The following is a 20,737-nucleotide window of genomic DNA, read 5'->3' as shown; positions in this document are numbered from 1 at the left end:
GTGTTCGTGTGTTTAATCTGAATATGTATATATGAATGAAGGAAAGAGATTTTCTTTTTTACATTAGATTGTTGCAGTTGATGATGTTGTAGTGGCAGGACTATTACTGTAATAATAATCAGTGAAACTTACTGATTTCCATGTAAATAGATAAAAAATATGCCCCCTTCTACTTTCTGCACAATTGGGGTTTAACTCAGGGGTCCCAGGAGTAGGGACTTCCCAACATTCAGCATTTAATATAAAATCCATGAACGCTTCATGGCAGGTACTGTGGTCAGGACAGTGTAGAAATGAAGACTGACTTCCTATTTCCTTACAGTGATGTGACAAACAGCTGGTCCGGTAATCAAGGAGACTCAGCCAGCTCAAGTGATGAGACCTCCTCAGCTAATGGAGACAGTTTGTTTTCCATGTTCTCAGGGCCAGACCTTGTTGCTGCCGTCAAGCAAAGGAGGTGAGCAGATATGTGTTACTATAAACATGTGCCACTTGAATATTTTAATCCTAACTTCATAAAATAATGGCAAGACAAAGTGAAAATCTTGTGTGAGGAGTGTTCAGTTGGTGGGATTGTGAGACAACCATATGAATTGAAACTTGGTAGCCACATTGGTCATATGGATCTGTAAGTATCTGATCTTTATGCAAATGACTCACAAATCTCGCTGGAGAGCTGTCACCTCCTCCAGTCTAGTATCTTTCTGATATCTTTTCACCAATGTCCATTTATCATCTCAAACTCAACATGCACAAAAGTGAGCTTTTGAACTTTTCCCACCTTACTCTGTCACTATGGATAATACCTCCATCTTCCCAGTTACTCACCCTTTTAAACTGGGGGTCATCTTTCAGTTGGCCTTCTCTAGACTCATGTGTATAAACCCTACCACTTTTCCCACACTTCCATCTCATGCTAAAATTCTCATCCAAACCTTCTTTATGCATCTTGATTACTGCAACTTCCTCCTTTCTGGCCTTGACTGCTGCAGCCTTGTTCCCCTTAATTCTACTCAAAATGCTGCTGCTAAAATAATCTACCAGCCAGGTCATTCTTACCATGTCAGGCCCCTATTTGAGTTCTTCCATTGGTTCCCCCTTCAAGTGGGCATCAGCCTCAGACTTCCTGTCTTTATCTTTAATGGCCATGTTAGCTTGGTCCCTCCTTTTCTGCATGCACTTTTTTGTATCATATAAAGCAAATAAACTAATGAGCTTGATGAATAGCTAAAACAGAGCCAAGGTGTTTAATCAGTCTCAAAGGTGAATTACAGCAGATTATTCCTGTTACACTACACATAACAACCTAATCATTTTCTACCTTCCCGAGGGATTGAAAGCTCTGCTTTGCTGCTGGAATTTTTCACTGATCTGAGGGTAGGTGTGTCGCTAAGAGAGGAGTAATGAAGAGGCCTAAATTAAAAAGTGAATTATTCAAGGCAGTAGGCCCCAGATCCTCAAAGGCATTTAAGTGCCTTGCTCCCACTGGAATGAGTGGAAGTTAAATCTCTTAAGTGCCTTTGAGGATCAGGGCCAAGGTCCCCTACTCTAATTAGGTTCCCAAGATATGTAGTTTTCAAAATCTGCCATGTGGTTGCCCTTTGGTAAACCTAAACTATCAGCAAATACTAGTGCTGTGGCTGAACATATTTTACAGAATCTTCCATAATAGCCACTGAATAATTTAGAGCCAAAACATGCAAATATAAGTAAATTTACCCATTTTGGGGTTTGAGTGCTGAAAGCCAATGGCAGCATGGCTAAATTTCCTTGAAGCAGTGTGTCATCCTTGTGGAGGTGTTGCCCTGAAAGCAGTGTGCTGGAGCAAGATGTGGGTAAGGTTAATGCATGCAGAAAGCAAGTGAAGGATGGTCAGAACAATAAAGGAGTGGGGACTGAAGTGTCTGCAGCATAGGAGTTATACCTGAGGCTATAAGGGCTCAAGAACTAAACTTCAGAGAGTGCTTTTGCAGAGTTAGATGAAGAGGAATGTCTGTAAGCAGTTGCAGGAAAAAGCAGCACCTGAATATGGAAGAGTGAAAGCCGGGAAGCAAGTTGACAGAGAACGTAACACTCTGTGCTATATTGACAGATGCATTCTGGTAGTCCTGTTGATATCGGTTTCCAGGATAATTGTTTGGGGGTGGGGTGGGGGAGACGGAGGGAGAAGACACAACTCCTTAACAGACTTCTGATACTCCATTTACCAAATGGAAGGTAAAAAATCCCATGTATCTGAGTTGCAGGTATCATAAAAATAGCTAGTCTGCAGTGCTGGTGTTTCTTGCTTGTACTGTGGTTTATTTTAGTTATTTTTTTATAACTAAAAGAGCCTATCCATAGCTTTAGGTAATCATTTAACTAAAATATATATGAAACTATACAAGAGCATGGCAGAGTTGCGGGTTTTAGGATTATCATCTCATTTATGCCTTGTCTATCTATCTTGACAAAGGTCAATTCTGTTCCATAATCTTCTCTACAATCTTAATCAGACATGGAAGATTAAAAATAGGTCTATAGTTGGCAAACCTGGCAATGCCAAGCAAGTTTCTTGAATCAGTTGTACATATGCTTCCATAAAGGTGACAGGTCAGGGAGGAAATAATTGGTTTTCCCGAGAACCCCTCAGCGCCAACTGGAAAAGGGTTCACTGTTCTGTAACATCAACTCCGATCAGGCCTGACTAACTCGTTACACCCAACACATTGCTTTCTTAGTAGTTATCCAAAAAGGGTTGAGTAAGGTGTCTAATAAAAGCTCATATCATAGAGTCAGGTCTCCTGGAAATGAACAAAAATCAGTTGTTCCTGCTGCTAGTACTAGATCTATTAGTACCAGTGATCACAAGTGCTTACAGGCCCAAGCAGAGTATATAGGACTGTCGTACGCTGGCTTCATTCTTTTCTCTAAGGGTAGTTCTAGGTAATCAGTTTTCTGTCCTGGGGGATGTGCCATATGGAGTTTCACAAATTTCCAATTTCCAATGAATGTATGGTGGCCCACTGAGCTGTAGTGTGCTCAGCGTGCTGAGGCCGCTTGGTGCTCTGTCCACTTTGTCTGATCCTGTGGGTGTGATGCAAAGTAATGCACACTGGAAAACATGATCCCAACTATACATATAAAATGATGGGGTCTGAATTAGCTGTTACCACTCAAGAAAGATCTTGGAAGTCATTGTGGATAGTTCTCTGAAAACATCCATTCAATGCGCAGCAGCAGTCAAAAAATTAACGTTAGGAACTATTGGGAAAAGGATAGATAATAAAACAAAATGTCATATTGCCCCTATATATATATCCATGCTATGCCCACGACCTTCTGGTTGTCCCACTGGGAAAATGAGGGGTATGGAACAGCTTCCATGTGAGAGGAGATTAAAAAGACTGGAACTGTTCACCTTAGAAAAGAGAATTAAGGGGGAATATGATATAAGTCTCTACAATCATGGATGGTGTGAAGGCAAATAAGGAAGTATTATTTATTCCTTCACCTAATACAGGAACCAGGAGTCACCCAATATGATTAATAGGCAGCAGGTTTAAAACAAATGTAAGGAAATCACACAACACAGTCAACCTGTGGAACTCCTTGCAAGGGATGTGATGAAGGCCAGAAGTATAACTGGGTTCAAAAAAGAATTAAGTTCAGAGAGGATAGGTCCATCAATGGCTATTAGTCAAGATAGTCTGGGATGCAACCCCATGCTGTGTGTCCCCCTAAGCCTCTGATTGCCAAATGCTGGAACTGGACGACGGGATGGATCACTCAGTAATTTCCCTATTCTGTTCATTCCCTCTGAAGCAGTGGCTCTCAACCTTTCCAGACAACTGTACCCCTTTCAGGAGTCTGATTTGTTTTGCTTAACCCCAAGTTACACCTCACTTAAAACCTACTTGCTTACAAACGCTGGCATAATACAAAAGTGTCACAGCACACTATTACTGAAAAATTGGTTATTCTCGTTTTTACCATATAATTATAAAATAAATCAACTGGAATGCATTTTGGTCTATAGTGTATATAGAGCAGTATAAACAAGTCATTGTCCTTATGAGATTTTAGTTTGTACTGATTTCGCTAGTGCTTTTTGTGTAGCCTGTTATAAAACTAGGCAAATATCTAGATGAGTTGATATACTCCCTAGAAGACCTCTATGTACCCTTGATTGAGAACCACTGCTCTGAAGCATCTGGCAGTGGCCATTGTCAGAAAACAGGATACGGGGCTAGATGGACCACTATGGCCATTCTTATGATTACTCACCATTAGGGCATTTAAATGAGAACTTTCTATAGATGGTGATTAAAATACACACCTCTACCCTCATATAATGCGGTCCGCAGGAGTAAAAAAAATCTCACCGTGTTATAGGTGAGACTGCGTTATATCTGGGTAGGGAGAGGAACCGCTCCCCGCCCCAGCTTACCTCCATTGTGCCTCCACCTCCTCCCTGAGCGCGCCGCCACCGCTGCTCCACTTCTCCCTCTCTTCATGGCTTGCCGCGCCAATCAGCTGTTTGGCCTGGCAAGCCTGTAAGGGCAGTATGGGGGGAGAGGAGAGAAGCGGAGCGGCGGCGTGCTCAGGGGAGGAGGCGGAGATGAGCTGGAGCAGGGAGCGGTTCCTCTGCACCCCGTTACTTGCTGCAGCCCTCCCCGGGGCCCCCTTGCCCAGTTCACCTCCGTTCTACCTCCTCCCACGCTTCTCTTCCCTCCCAAGCTTGCTGCACCACTCATCTGATTGGCGCAGCAAGCCTGGGAGGGAGGAGAAGCGGAGCTGGGGTGTGCTCATGGGAGGAGGAGGTGGAGCGGAGGTGAGCTGGGGCGGGGAGGCCCCGGGGAGGGCTGCAGCAGGTAACGGGTGGGTGCAGAGTAAATGTTTGTGATAACACAAATTTGGATACAATGAGGTAAAGCAGCCCCGACCCTCTGAGCGCTACTTTACCGCGTTTTATCTGAATTCCGGTTGTATCAGACCGCATTATATCAGGATAGAGGTGTACCTACTTAAACCAAACAAAACAAGGGGTGGAAGTTGTTAATACTGTGTTAAAATTGTGTTTAAGAGCTTCTGATCAAATCAGCCATTGACAGAGGAGCTGTTATGATTTCCAAATTTTAACACTGAATCTTTTTGGTACTTGAGCTCATTTCAGCTCACTTCTCTATCACCAGCTACAAGCCAGACTCTGTACTTGCTGTAACAGATAGCATGTGCAGAGCTTGGGAGCTACACTACACTGTTGAAGGATTTTTATTACTCTGGCTTCAGTGTATGAGTACTCAGAACATACCTCAAAGATATGGCTTACTATATACAATTGGACAGAAAAAAGGTGGGCAACTAATTTCAAGATAAAAGAACAGGAGTACTTGTGGCACCTTAGAGACTAACAAATTTATTTCAGCATGAGCTTTCATGAGCTACAGCTCACTTCTTCCACAAGTACTCCTGTTCTTTTTGCGGATACAGACTAACACGGCTGCTACTCTGAAACCTGTAATTTCAAGATGTGGCCCTTTAATTACTAATTTTTTTAAAAGTTAAAGTTTAGATACTACTGTCCCAGAATTCACCTACCAACTGTTTTAAGGCAACAGGAACCTTACTGTTAATGTTCTTCTCTTCCGTTGCTGGGTGAAAGAGAGACAGAGTGAAAACAGAGACGAGTACACACACACAGCTGTCAAATGTATAGGGTAAACAATTATCTTTCAGTCATCTTAAGAATTATATGTAACAACAGTAGGTGAAAAGATGTGCTTTTAAATGACAGCAAACTGCATGTCAATCTGTTGCTTTCTGCAGAAAACACAGTAGTGGTGAGCAGGAACATAGCACACTACCATCGCCACCTCTTCTTTCCACTGTAGATGATCTTAATCAGGTAAGCTGAAAATTCCTTTTTTCTCTTTGTTAATGAAGGTGACTTAGCAAGAGAAGAAAAACTTGATAACTGGATATAGGTACTTCAGACTGCTCATGAGACAAGTTTTGAATCAACACCAAAAACCACTTGCATTGCAGCAGAAATCTAAAGCTTTGAACAAAATTTCTTAAGTATTAAAATAGGGAATCCTATAAAGCATCTTTGCCCCATTGCTTGTCACTACATAAACTTTTTTTTTAATTAGTTCAAAACGTATTGCTTCCCTCCTATTGGATTCCTGCAAACTGTTCCTGGAAGTGCTTTCCTGATTGCTTGTAGTGCTCTTTTCCCCTCACTTCCCAGATATTTTGTTGACAAACCCGAGCAAGCTGAATGCCCGTCAGGGTGCTCTAGTAACAGGCCAGGGTGGCATAGATGCCGGGTTACCAGTGCTGCACTGTCAAGTAACTTTTTAAAGTGAAAAATGAACAGGGGACTAAATCACACCATAAAGTGAGCTGCCAGCCTCTGGCTGACCACCAACATAAATGATAAATAAATTAGTCTTTGCCCTATAAAGATGTTGTTGTAGAGCTCTACAAATCATAAGTGTATTCAGAATACTTCCTGAGGAAAGTCTGCATGTAACTGATCAACATATGCCTATTTTAAGCCAATAGTCATTTTTATGAGCAAAAAAATAGGGGAATATCCAAGCCTATGGATGTTGCAACATGACCCTTTTTTCTAGGAAAAAGGGTATCTATTATGCAACTATAAAAATGAAGGGTTTTTTGTCTGATCTGCTCAGCTGTCTCCTTACTGTAAATAATTTAAGTAAATAGAAAAATCAACTTTCTGAAATCAGAACAAAATGCATTGAAATATTTTGATTTGCAAAATCAAAGCTGATAATTCTGTCTTCACAGGATAATAAAACCAAAACCTGGCCTCCTAAGGCCCCTTGGCAGCATTCTTCATCCGTTTCAAACACACTACCCAATCAGAATACATCTTTATATCAGATGAGTAATCCAGTCAGTCAGTGGAATGACACAATGCAGATTTTACAGTCACCAGTTTGGTCTACAGCCAGTGACTGTGCTCCATCTACAGGGATTTCCTCCAATTTTGCCTATGCTCAGCAGCAACACTCACCACAGCAGCAGACTTCCCAGCACAAACAGCTGAATAAGGGCTTTAAATCTTTTCCAGTAAAGCACGAACGCAGACCATCTTACCTGCATCAATACTAACTGCTTTTTTATATTGGAAAGATGCCTCATAGGGCCAAACAGTCTTATAAATTATGTATATTATCTTTGTTTCCTCTTTATGTATTGGCAGTGTTCTGGTTATTTTATTATATGTGGAGTGAAAACTTTATGGTGATGTACATAGGGTTTAAACTGTTTTACAGTGCTGAGCAAACAGACAATATATTTGTTAAATGTACATGAAACAGCCCAAAACTGTGATGCAAAACACTTTTAAAATGTGTATATTACCTTTACTTTTCAAACCCCTTTTTTAAAAAAATTGTTAAGACTACCATGCAAGACACTGTATTTTATAGCTATTTTCATATAGATTTATAGTTAAACATCTGCTAAAATGCATTGACTTTTTAAGCAAATATAGTGGTTGCTTTTGCTCAACACTGTTCTTGTTTAGATTTATAATGGACAAGTTGTAGTCTTTGTATTCTAAGTAAACAGCCTGTGACAACTTTTTTTAGTGAAGTGGGGCAGCAGCTTTTAACATGCCATGCAAGTGGGTTTGTTACAGCAGTGTTGCAAAAACCATTGCAAAACTAAGGTTTGCAGTCATTTCATTAATGTAAATACAGAGCAGCTGGAATCACTCAAACTTGCATTTCAAATGTTTTCTTGGCTGCCAAAGGTAGATGGTATGGTATCTGTGTGGATATGACCATGCTGATTTTCAAATACACAATTTGATACTTCTACTTTTGGCCAAAGGCATTACCCCCACAGTGCTCCTTAAATGTGTGAAACTATAGCTAAGACTACTTGCATATATTTAAAGTCTTATTTCAGATGCGACAGTTAGAGTAAAAATTGTGAGCTGGCTCAGAAGAGAAACTAGAATTAAAATGTGGGTAGCAGATACTTAAAAGTATATTATGTGCCATTACAAAGTTTAACCTGTGGAATTTGGAATAACGTTCCAACCAAAGGGGATCCAGCAGTGTGTGACTGGTGCTTAAATTGGAGGGGGGTGGGAAGTAAATATATATGTATAGTTATCCCATTGTATATTAATTGAAGTTACAGAAGATTCTTTATATAGTTAAAGCTTATTTAAAATTTTCATATTTCATCTTTAAAAGAGTAATTAAATCATAATATTTTCTGGTATAAAGTTTTGACAGTATTAATCTTATTTTTATATTTTCTTAAATCATTATACCATTCTAATACGTTAACTACTAGTAAAGTGGTGTTTTAGTTCTAACTACATATAAAAAATTTTCTGCAAAGATAAAAGTACATTTAAGTTCCCGTTTTTCTACAAACTAAGTACATCTATATCTAAAGATACCAAAAAATAAAATATATATATATATATAAAAAAATATACAACACTAATACTATTAAACATTTGGGTGTTTAAAACCCATTCACTCCTTTTGTTTGTATGGTGATGGGCTGTAGTTGCAGGCCCAGAATGTTACCTTTTGTGCTGTTTAAGGATGCCAATGTTGCCTGTATTTGATATACTGTCACCATGTTTTCTGAAAATTCATACTTACCATGTTTACAGAGAATTGTTTGCTGTACATAGACTTTTTACAGTAATGTGCTTTGCACAATCAGCGTGGCTTTTGTCTGTAAATTGTTAATGTTCTGTACTATTTTACTTTTGAAAACCCTCTGCTGAAAGTACTAGTCGTTATTTAGCTTGACAAATGGTTTGAAGTTTCCTAAAGCTTGACAATATTTGATCCTAAATTTGGTTGTATTTATGTCCCATGATTATTCATACTAAAACCAAAATGCAAATTAGGTTTATTTGAACTTTTCCTAACCAGTGCCAAAACTGTTGTTGCAGTTTTTGTAATTTACTGTTAATTACAAATACTGAAAGTTTCTAAACTTAATCCAAGTGAATTGTGGAAACAAAATTGAAACCATTTCTGTGTCTGCATTTTGACCACGTAGGTGCTATGTCCTGTGCTGCCGATTGTTCTGAACACTGGTAATTTTTAACATTGTTGCACTTGGCAAACAAGTCTTGCCATAAAATCTGTTTATCATTTACACTGCCAAGTGCAAGGGTTTGGTGCTTAGTTAACTTACCCTTATTGCAGTGTTTCTTGTGAATAACTAATGCTTCTGAACTGGAACTGAACATTTTGTATTTTACTTTTAAAGCGCCTGAAAGTAAAAGCTATTTGCTTTATTAAAGATATACATTTAATAATAGGTCATACCTGTTTGAAATATGCTCCCGACTGAAAATGAACAGCGCCTTAAGATGTAACTTAAATTTGTAAATGAAGAGATATTAAGGAATATTAATATAAAAAATTGTCTAATGACTTTTTAAATGCGTTGTCTGCACAGTAGAATCTGATATCAAATTTCCCCATAATCCTTATTTTAGGGCTACTTTACCCCTAGGATGGAGTGTATAGCACCCCTATTGATGCTCCTTCATTGGCAGTTGTTAATACACACTATTGCTTGTCAGCAACTTTCCTTCTTGACACCTCATGCCCAATATTTAGCTTTTGGTGGTGAACATTTTGCACTCTTGCAACTAAGTCACTTTCCTTATGTACTGTTCACAAATCTATGAATGGCTAATAACCTTTGCTTTTGGACAAAGGTATAGAGTGGTGCTATTCCATTTAAATTACTCTGTGTGACTGGAATACAAAAATCTGAAATGTGCAACGAAATACCTGTACATGACAACTCATTCTAAGGAGAAAAGCTGCTAAAAATCAAGTAGTCTTTACACTGATATCAAAGGAATGAATTCAGAGATGCTTGTTACCAGATTTTATTACAAAATATCTAACACATTTTCAAGCAAGTTAAAGTAATACTTTAGACATTACTGAAATGAGTATTCCCTTATAAAATATTTAAATGGAGATATAAAACTCATTTGTCTAGTGTTTTCGATAAATAGATATCTACATACTATTTCTGAAAAAGTTTAAATTACTTATTTCCTTAATTAATCTGTTTTCAAGACAAAAGTCAGCTGTTCCTTTTGTTGGAAAATTAGAAGCGCCTCAGAATATTTGATTAAACTTTCATGTTTGGGAGGGAACCAAATATTCAAGCCAGTTCCATAGTTTGAAATCGCATTTAGATTTGTCTACAAGAAGTAAAGTAGGTTTCCTCTAACTCACTCGTTGCATGAGTAGGGTTTCATACTAATCCCAAAAGTGCTTTTGCTTACTAGAAAGAGCTTTAGTTCAATCTACATAGTATCATATTGTAATCGGATGTGCAGCCAGATGGGTCCCTGTATTGCATCTGACAAATTCCTAACCCTGCATTTTTGCCATCTTGGAGTCTTGCAAAAATAAGATTTTTACAATTTAAATGAAAATATTTTCACTAATCATAAGTAAAATTATTGAAACAGGTGGATACTTAACCTATGATGTAGCAAACAGCATTATCCATAATGCTCAATCTTGTAGATTAAAGAGTTAATTAGAGCCAAGTGTCAGCTGTACTGCCAACTGAGATCCAAGTCTGAATCCCTTTCCAGGATACCTGGCCCATGAAGACATGCTCAGAGGGGATGCACTGGGAAGGAATAAATGTCTTCTGATTTCTGCAATGCCCAATGCCAAAGCAAGTCAAGTATAATTATACCAGTTTTACTGTGGAATTTGTAAATTCACAAACTTAGACAAATGGGAAATGAGTTGTAGACACATTTGGTTTAACCAGGAGGAGGCAGGAATGGCAAACTTAAACTGTTTGCTTTTCTTTCAGGCCACTGACAATAATTCTCTAAAGTGAGTATTGCAACTAGATGCATTCTTGAGAACTACAGTATGCCCAATAAGTGACAAGTGAGTGGAAGAGGGATAGGACACTAAGGGAGACTTAAGCTACAGTCCTCCCCGACCAAACAGCCATGCTGACTATCATTCTCTGGGCTAACTTAGATGATGTGGGGAATTGCAATGAAAATTGGAAAAGCCTGAGCCTAGTCAGGGGAGCAGTCATAATCCTCCTTAACCTCATGGTCCAATAAGTGGTACCGGAGTAGACAAAGACTGTAAGCTCTTCAGGGCATATAGCTTTACACAGCAGGCACCATAATGAGGCCCTAATTCTGCTTGGAGTTTCTGGCTGTTACTGCAATTCTATAATGAAGGCAGCAAGTCCTGGACAACCTCCAGTTATCTCACTATTTCTCCTGGGTAAGTGGGTTAGAACTTGAGCCTTTTCTAAAACTGAACCTGCCCTCTGATACCCAGTGTCATCATTTATCACCTTAATATGCTCATTTTCCAAAAGAATACATGAAGAAATTCAGGTTGCTTGGGGGTTTTAGTGTCACTGTAGCTTGATTTCCTACTCCCCATTATCACCTACCACTCAAGGAAGCATGAAAAACTTAGGCAGTAGCACTTTTAAATAAGGTGTATGTTTCTCAAAAAAAAAAAAACCACCAAGGAAGGGGAAGACTAGTTCAAGGGATCTTCCACATATTTATCAGCTCATCACTAACAGGATGCCAGGCTACAGCAACTCTATTGCTATAGGAATCTATTCCCTAATGCCCATCAATCTTGGCCCCTGGATTCCCAGCTGATCCCTATCAAAGCTTGCTCTTAGCCAGTCAGACAAAATGAGGCAATGTTGTATCCCTCTTAGCCTCAGAATTCCCCCAATTCAATCACGTCTCCATGCTTTATACAGGCACCACTGATGGGTGTTCAAGTTTGTAGGATCAGTCAGTCTTCTGTACACTGGCTGGAGTTGCATCAGCAATAGTAGCCAAATAAATAAGATTTCTGTGCAAGATATGCTGGTACCTATGAGAGGAAAAAAGTTTGGAAAATTCAAAAGGGAACAAGACTTGATAATTGTATTCCCTACACTAGAGAGATCAGGGCAGGCTGTGCCTAGATAGAATTGAAGTAGTCATGCATATTTACAATAAATAAATGCTATCTTAGGTCACCTACTACACACCCAAAATGGAAAAACTCACTCTTGGGAAATAATTACCACCCCCCACCAATATCTTATTTTCTCTCTCTTCCACCCAACTCCCCATATACCTTCTCCAACTCACTTTCATCCTAAAGATGAGACTTCCATGGCTTATTTTTCAGCTGATGATGCAGTATCTTGATGTGACTGAACAAGGCTTATTTTAAGCCAAAAACTTTCTATAAAACATTTTCTGACAAATTTCACAGTGTGCTGGGCATCTAAACTACTAGCTTTTCTATACGTACAGGGACTGCATTTTGGAATAAGTTTACTTACTGCACACATTCTGTAGCTCTTCCTTTATTTTGATATTCTACAATGCATCGAATCAGCTGATCGTTTTCATCTAGTAACTAAAATAAACAAGTTAGGGCTTTGCTTCTGCTACAGGTGCTTGAAATCTTGTTATAAGTTATTTATAGTAACTGCAAAAATTCCCTTCTGTTAGCTGGTTCTACCTGTTTTATGATAATTGGGCTGAAAATATTTTCCTGCACCTCTCTCATGTTTAGGTTTGCAGGCTGTGGTTTATTTGTAGTAGACTAGGGCCTAGAACAGCATTTCTCAAATGCAGCCACCAGGAGTTTTTCCTGTGGCCATGACCGCCTCCTTGGCACAGATGGGAGAGGGGGCAAAGCAGCACCGGGGGGGGGAGGGGGCTTCAGCTGGGGAACTCCTGGGGTGGGCTTCACCCTCCCCACCTTCAGCTGGAGGCTCCAGCTGCATGGCTCCAGCCCCACAGGGTGGTATGGCTCTGGGGCTTCGCCCCTCCCCACCCCAGATCCAGCCATGGGGTTCTGGCTCTGGCCAGCAGAGCTGGTAAAGGAGCCTTGGGTGTGCTCAGGGCAATGGGGTGGGGATGGGGAGAAGAGAAGCAACAGGGCCTTGAGGAGAGGCAGTGGGACCCAGGGGAGGCAGCAGGGGCCAAGGGCACCAAAACACAACGGTACATTCCATAGGCGCAGGAACTACAGGCAGGGGGGGTGCTGCAGCGCTCTCAGGTTTTATGCAGGGTCTGGGGTCCCAGCTCCTTGCCCCGCAGGCGGGGGTCCTGTCTGGCAGCCCTGCCCCCAGCATCAGCCCGCTTACCCCTGTCCGTGCCCCCCCATCCCAGAGCCTTGGCCCTGCGCCCAGCCCCAGCCCTAGGAGGCAGGTGTGAGCAGGGGCGAGGGGGTGGGGAACAAGGTCGAAAAAGGGCTTCGCCGTTTCAGTGGCTCTCAGCATCTCCGCTATAGAAATTGCTCTGGCGCCATTTCTATAGTATTGTCGTTGAGGCTACAAAAAACCCGACCAACAAACCACGATGATTCGGCCGCGGGTCTGTGCATATTTCTTAGTTTTCCCTAAAGTGAAGCGTTTTCAGACAACTGATCAAAGGGGCACCAGCAAGACTTGGTGGCCACGCTGAGGCCACTAACAACATGTGTCGAGACCCCGCCCGCCGCCCGAGCTGCAATAGGGCTCGAGGCTGCCAGGTGCTCGGCGCTGCACAGCTACGGGACCCAGGGGCAGGGGCGGCTGGCAAGTGTCCCAGGTACCGTAGGGATGACCCGGGCGCGGCTCCGCGGTGCGCCCCATGGGCCAGGCGCGAGCCGCCCGCTACTGGCAGTAATGCCGCGGGGGAGGGAGACGCGGGCGCGGCGGCCAGAGCCGGCCCAAGGAGAAGCGGGGAACGGGCCCCGCACGCGGGGGGCTCGAGGGGCGGGGCCGGGGCCGGACACTCACCCGCTGCAGGGTCTCTGGCGTCACTTCCGCTTTCCCGCGCAGCCGCTCCGGCACGAAAACCACCGACATGGCCCCGAGGCGCCAGCTCCGTGCGCTCCGGCCTCTCTCCCGGCCACAGGCTCCGCTTAGCTCCGCCCACAGGTCGCTACCACCACCTGCAAACCCAAGGGGGGGGGAAGCAACGTTGTAAACAAAACCTCTATCGCCTCCTCCCCCCTCCAGGCGACTGGTTCCATCCGCCCCGTGCACGCGCTGCAGCGCGGCCGCCACTAGTGCGTGGGACGGCGCGCTCCCTGCTAGAGCCACAGAGCGGGGGCAGGGGGGCGCTGACTCCCGCTGAGGTCTCGAGAGGGCGGGGGGCCGGGGACAGGACCAGCGAACCCCCCCCCCCCCGGGCCGGGGTGGTACAGCCCGACTCACCGGCTTCACTTCCAAACCGCCGGCAGGTACCGGGCCGGCCTCTCTCCCCGCGCAAGGGCAGCTGGGAATCACGCGCCGCCGGCCCCAGCCCCAGCCCTTCCTGCGGCAGATTCTGATTGGCTCCGCCCCGGCCGCTCCCAACCTGCCGCCCCAAACGGGGGCGGGGATCTCCCTTGTAAACAGAACGGGCGCCCCTGTGGCACCTTAGAGACTAACCCGTTTAGTTCAGCTGCTTCGTAGCCCAGGAAAGCTCCTGCTGAAATAAACGGGTTAGTCCCTCAGGTGCCACAGGGGCGCCGGTTCTTTCTGCGGATACAGACTAACACTAACACGGCAGCTACTCTGAACCCTTGTAAACAGCTAGTATTGCCCCCTCCCCACCCCCCGCGGATAGGACCACCCCAGCCGGGCCTGGCCCAGGCCTCCTCTGCATAGGCCACAGCCCGGCGCCGCCACGGTTAAGTGGGAGAGGCCCCTGGGCTCCGCTTTGCACCTAGCTCCGCGGGGACGCGCCGGCAAAGCCCCCCCTGCCCCAGCTCTGTACGAAGTATCCGGCAGAGCCCGCCATTCCTGCCGCAGGTGCACAGGGGAGCTTTGCTCTGACTCTCCCCTGAGGAGCTCAAACCCACTTCCTCCATCATTAGTAATAAGGCTCAAAACTAACTCAGCTGTGATTGAACAGCAGTACAAGTGGAATTAACACACACAGCACTTTCCCCCCTCACATGTTTCTATTTTTTAGAAATGCAGATTCAATTTTCAAGCGGAAAAATGACTTTTTATGAATACTTACATCTTCTATGCATGCTGAAAGCTGTAAGTTTTAGAGTGGTGCAGATCCTCCCTTATAAGAAAACTGCATTGCAGTAAGGTGTGAACTCTTACCTGTTATTTGCTGCAGCAGCTATAACCGCTTTCTGTTTTCAAACTTCTGGCTAGAAATGTTAAAGTCTAAATCACACACCCCTTTCCAGTCTAACTGTTGGAGGGTAATTAAATCAGTCGTGTGTCGTCCGTCCCCCCCCCCCCATATTTTGGCCACATGTCTTTTCCCAGGGCCCAGGAGTAGTATGAATTAGACATTTAATTTGTGCATTTTTAGAATATTTCTACATTGCAGATCTTTTTTTAAAAAAGACAGACAAAATCAGCTGGTACATTATTCAGTGAAGTTGTGTTGCGTAATTTCAGGCTGTCTTCCCACAAAAATCAGGTCAGCAAGTGGAACGGTATTGGAGAAGTAACTGCAATGTGAATACAAGAGGGGTTTGAAAATGAGAAGGGAAGTAGTATTTCATAGTTAGCTACATAGAAGATATCTAGTATCCACAGCTGAATTCCAAAGCACCTGTAATGGTTAAGAACAACTAGAAGGAGAAATAATCAACTGACTTATCTTGTAGAGTCTATGGAAACACTCTTGTATGGGGAGTAGTAGACACCACAGGATGAGAAGAGGGAAAAGAGGGCTGTAGGCAAGCCCTTCTTAGAAAGCAAATTGCAGGGCATTTTGGTAACTAGATTTAATGAGTTCTGGGAGTCCAAGAAGAACCATCAAACTAACTCATCCACTGAGCAAATCAGAAACAAGGGAAGAGGAGCTTTTCATTTGACACCACATCTGGAAACACCTTCATCCTCCCACAACCAGTCAAATCAAAAGCTTTTGCAGCATGACAAGGTGATCACCAAGTTCTGCTTATTTCAGATAAGGGAAAGTGGAGAGAGAGTGACAGTAGCAGCTAGTAGCCCAATTATGCTAGGCACCATAGAAAATGACAGCAATCTAGTTTGAGGAAGAGATGCACCAGGTCAGTGAAACACCATTAGGGTGCCTGTATTATTGCTATATTTTCAGAAAGCTGTGCACCAACTGTAGCTCACCACCTGCCTAATTCTTATCAATTGGCAGTAGTCTGCAGGCATCACAGGTCATTAAGGAGGACATGAACTGACGTAAGTTAGGGGCTTTATAAATTTGATTCTGGGAGTTTGTCATTTATAAGGAGTAGCATGGTAGAAAAATATAGCTCTACCCTGAAAAGTCAATAATATTCTGCTGTGTGGTGCGCCTAGCAAACAGATTTTTCACACTCACACTGACATTCAGGCTGTTTCTTTCATACAGCACCCATAATAAAAATTCTACAGCTTGAATTATTCTCTATATCTGTGCAATACCACTGTTTTCAATTTATTAACTTGATGCTAATGGGATTACACAGGTAACCTGAGAGGCCCAGGAGGCTCTGACTTGCTTTGGAAAGAAAAAGAAGGGAAGGCCCAGAGTAGTAGAGTTTATCTTAAAAGATGGACACCACAGGACAGCCTGAACAGGGAGTGGGTTAATAGAAGCTGGTCTGGGGAAGCACTGAATCTCTAGCTGGCACTGACTGCTGGGCCCCCAAGTGGAAGCAACCACAGGAGGGTAAGCTTCCCTTCTTTCACACATGTTCTTCCTCTAGCTTGCTTAAAAGAACTGTAAAAACAATACTTTTTTTTCTTATTCTTTTGTTTTCCCCTCTCCTTAGTATTGCCTTTGTCTAAATTGTCCCTTTGCTTGAAAAGGAAGAAAGTGGAAAACAGGATTAGAGGGAACAGAGGAGCCTGAGGTAGTTGCTGCTACCTTGCTTCCATCATGAAGGGGGAAGAGCACAGTTCTTCTGTACATCTGCTTGGGAAAACAGATTATTAATCTGTTCCTCCTACTCCAGTTTTACTAGAACTAGAAAGAATTTTCAGAAAGACTGATTTTATTGAACTGTTTATTCTGCCTTAAAATAAAAACCTTACTTTCATGTAGCAAAGTACACTGAAGGTATGCCATGCTGCTAGTTACTGGGGTACAAAACACCCCAATTAGTAACCCAAACGAGTTGGGGAAGATGCATCAACTCAGACCTTCACAGCATGTATCATTGGTAATATTTACAATTTCTCTTGTTTAAATAAGCCTGGGACACCTCATACAGTATACATGGTTATTGCAACAGTACAGCACTTGCCTTTATGTTCAAAAACCTCAGAAGTTGTTCAGGATCATGATTTGTGGTTCCCAAAAAGGCATTGTTGTTAACATGCAAAAAACATTACTAAACAATATTATTATCTAACTTCTACGGCTGCCAATACTGGACCTTAATAAGGAAACCAATTACAAAATACTTCCTTGTAGTGCTATACAAAAAGATATAAAATTAAGATAAGAGTCTATCAACCACTTTTAAATATTCCAATTTTCCAACAGTGCAGTTTTCCACATCTTTATCACCACTGAACATTGAGGATAAAAGTTAACAAAAAATCAGCAAATCAGATCAAAACATTTTAATCTTTGGATCCCTTTATTCCTGTGGCCTTCATATACATATACAAATGCAAATTACCAGATTCCTTTTTCAATTATAACTTAAACATATCAAAAAGTTGTAACTAGTAATTTAGAATTGACAAAAAAATCCATACCAAGTCATTTGTGGGTTCAGTGGTCTAACAACCAGAATTTTTAATGTCTCCAAGCTAGAGTCTATCAAAATGCAAACAACTTCAAACACTAAGAATTCTCTTTAAATTGATTATGACTACTGGTATTACAACAAAGTTAACATTTCAAGAATTGACACAGAGGCATATTTTTATCCCAAGCATTTTAGAAGGAGCATATTAACTCATACGCCTGGTCCATTTTTTAAAAAGTGAATATTTACTACTAAGTAAAATTAATTGCAAGTCCTGACATATAACAAAATGTTTTTTGTTCTTATTTGAAAAATCTTAATTTGGTCAAATCCTGTGATATGCCAGACATTACAAAATGAAGTTCTTGCAAGAAAGAAGAGTATCCAGTTTTGTATAATGGAAGAACATTTTCAAATCTTCATTATAATCCAAATGTAAAAACCAAAAATTTAAAGCCTGAAAAGCTACTAAGAAAAACTAACTCAGTGTTCTTTAGCATATCAACTTTTGCAATAACATAGTAGGTTTGCTGACTTAAAAATGTTTATTCTTTAAAAAATTAGTTGCTTTTTATACAGCTATACAAAGTTTGTAATGTTTCTTTGGCAATGGGATATAATGGAATTTTACAACTATATAAAAAGTTTCCTTTGCCTAAGAAACAATATTTACTGTGTGTACATATCTGTCTGACAAAACAAGTTTTCTACTGTCCAGCACCCTAGTTGACAAAGTACAACTATCTCAAAAGGGATATTACAGGATTTCCAAAAAACAACCTTCAGTGGATCAAAAACACTCACAGTATCGACGGCCTTCTGCATACAATTGTCCTTGTAACTTGCGGCAATTATTAAATACAGTTTAGTAATAAGAAAAATCCTTTCAGTGATGAAAAAATACTTAAATTCCATCGAAGTACTGCTTTATAGCTAACTATACATAAGAAATTACTTACCCTTCTATCTGAAATATATTTAATGCTCCTTGTTTTTTCAAAGATGGCCATTTTTCAAAAAGTAACTGCATTACCCCCCTTTGAAATTAAATAGTTAAATCCCAGTGCTGGTGACAAGTATACAGCAAATTAACTTCATTCTTTGCAAAGACAAACTAATTCTCTTGACCATGAAGATCTAGAAGTTCACCTGGTTCCAGCTTTCTTGTAGACTATGCAGAAACTTTGTTGTCTTTCTAGAAGAGACATCAGAATGTTATATTTTGTTCAAACATATTTGTAGTCAAATTAGTTTGAGAATATGGAAAGTGATTAATTGATGTTAGATAGCCACAAAAGACAGACATCACAGTATTTTTCCCAAAGGCTATTAACAGAACCACAGAAAAATGGCTTTTTATAATTAATTTAACTTCTATTCAATGCACCCCTTGTAGTCTGGCACACTTCATGGAGGCTCGTCATCCAGGCTTGGAAACACTTACGGCATTATAGATTATGTAAAGATATATCAACTTTCCAGTCAGCCTAGTTGCTGCATTATGCACCTGCTTCTGCTCAAGCCTCAGATGCTGCCTCACTCCATATCAATGCTACTGACTGGATAAAGCATGCTCAGCTCCCAAAGGAGCTCAAAACTACAGGACTAACCCCTACCAGCTTGTGAAGCATGCAGGACACAGTCAGGAAGGACTAACCCCTACCAGCTTGTGAAGCATGCCTGACACAGTCAGGAAGGACTAACCCCTACCAGCTTGTGAAGCATGCCTGACACAGTCAGGAAGTTGTACCAATGCAAGAAAATTCAGGATTCCATAATGAACCAGAAAAATATCATGAAAATTTCTAATTGACAACTGCCTCCCCTCCCTTCCCAAGTGAACTATCACAAGAACACGTATGCAACCTGGGCCAGAATTTTAACATAGAAGTAAGCCTATCTATTTTTGTTTACTTGATGTATGGCACTCAGCATGGATAATAAACTGTCACTTTAGTATTTTTTCTGGTCTGACTAACTTTCTGGTTCTAGAGCAGCAATGCAACATTTGGGAAAATGTGCAGTTCCCATACAAGTGGTTTTCACTGGAATAGTGACGTTATGAAAGTTTCAATATTGGAATCAATGGAACTATGACTAGTTATCCCAGCAAAAGATCTGGCCAATTATGGTTCTTAGTAAAAATAAAGCAAAAATCCTTAAAAAAAAGTGCCAAATCTATCTGAAGTGTCCCTTTAACTAAATGCATCACTTGGCAGTTGATACTTAGGGATGTCCACCTGCTCTGCCCCTCAATCATGACTCCAAAGGAGTACATCATGTAAGTTTTTGAGGTGGTGGTTTTAGAGTTTATATACTTTGGGGGAGGACTCCACTTCTCACCTAACTCAGTGGCTCTGCCCATCCTGAACACAAACTATTTCAGTTGGGCAACTACTGTCTCATCTTATGCTTAGGGGGACTTCAAGCTTTCTTACTGTTATATGTATATCATTAAGACACTTAAATTAAGGCAGCAAAGAAGTATGGATAAATTTGACCTATTTTTGCAGTTCAAGAGTGGATGACGTGGGAAATTCCCTTTCTTCCAAGTTCTTCCTATCCCTGTGCAGCATTCCATTGCAGTTTTTATAATGTCAAAAAGTGAAAATAATCATCTTCATCAGACCTTACATAAGAGCAATTTATAAGCACACCAGAAATTGTTTTGGCCATAGCCTTAATTCTCAGTTTGATTTTTTAGAGTTGAAATGAGACTTCTGCAGAAGGCCAACTCAAGGCATCTGCATCTCTAAGCTCAACTAACATCCTACTCTGAGGGTTTAAGTGGAATTTAACAACTGCATAGGCCTTGTGCTGACCCCTCAGTATGGGAGTGAATTTAATCCCTAAAGAACAGTTTTTGTGGAAGACTAGAGGTAACTTGAGTATGAAATGCTTGAGCAGGATGAGAGCTTACAGTGGCTTACTGCTGTCTTAGAAAACTGTGTTTCTCCATCAAAGAAAATACCAGAACTATGGAAATAATTTTAAAGCTTCTAATATTTATTTTGTTTACTGTGAAAGGTTAAAAATGGGTG

General features: G+C 41.4%; 3 protein-coding genes across 15 annotated transcripts in view; 1 reads left to right on the top strand and 2 right to left on the bottom strand.

Annotated features, from left to right (window-relative positions):
• Positions 1 to 9,318, top strand: part of GARRE1 (granule associated Rac and RHOG effector 1) — a 95,312-nt gene extending 85,994 nt beyond the window's left edge. For all 9 annotated transcript variants that reach the window (XM_039502960.1, XM_039502962.1, XM_039502959.1 and 6 more), the window contains 3 exons: positions 323 to 457; positions 5,809 to 5,887; positions 6,799 to 9,318. In XM_039502960.1, the coding sequence (XP_039358894.1) occupies positions 323 to 457; positions 5,809 to 5,887; positions 6,799 to 7,125 (541 nt within the window). In that variant the 3' untranslated portion in view covers positions 7,126 to 9,318. The remainder of the gene's footprint in view (positions 1 to 322; positions 458 to 5,808; positions 5,888 to 6,798) is intronic.
• Positions 9,319 to 9,885: 567 nt separating this feature from the next.
• On the bottom strand, positions 9,886 to 14,474 carry SS18L2 (SS18 like 2). 2 transcript variants are annotated; one of them, XM_039502991.1, is made up of 4 exons: positions 14,455 to 14,474; positions 13,819 to 13,973; positions 12,370 to 12,446; positions 9,886 to 11,909 (listed from the first exon to the last, which is right to left on the bottom strand). In XM_039502991.1, the coding sequence occupies exons 2-4, from the start codon at positions 13,885 to 13,887 to the stop codon at positions 11,825 to 11,827; spliced, it is 231 nt and encodes a 76-aa protein (XP_039358925.1). In that variant the 5' UTR covers positions 13,888 to 13,973; positions 14,455 to 14,474; the 3' UTR covers positions 9,886 to 11,824. The 2 variants fall into 2 exon arrangements, with proteins under 2 accessions (XP_039358925.1, XP_039358924.1); XM_039502990.1 differs by lacking the exon at positions 14,455 to 14,474 and adding an exon at positions 14,239 to 14,397.
• A 2,512-nt stretch (positions 14,475 to 16,986) lies between these two features.
• LSM14A (LSM14A mRNA processing body assembly factor) overlaps positions 16,987 to 20,737 on the bottom strand; it is a 32,428-nt gene continuing 28,677 nt past the window's right edge. For all 4 annotated transcript variants that reach the window (XM_039502967.1, XM_039502966.1, XM_039502965.1 and 1 more), the window contains exon 10: positions 16,987 to 18,891. In XM_039502967.1, coding sequence (XP_039358901.1) covers positions 18,868 to 18,891 — 24 coding nt within the window. In that variant the 3' untranslated portion in view covers positions 16,987 to 18,867. The remainder of the gene's footprint in view (positions 18,892 to 20,737) is intronic.

This window comes from Mauremys reevesii, linkage group 16, assembly GCF_016161935.1.
Source record: "Mauremys reevesii isolate NIE-2019 linkage group 16, ASM1616193v1, whole genome shotgun sequence".
NCBI lineage: Eukaryota > Metazoa > Chordata > Testudines > Geoemydidae > Mauremys > Mauremys reevesii.
This window is presented reverse-complemented; position numbering and strand designations above follow the sequence as displayed.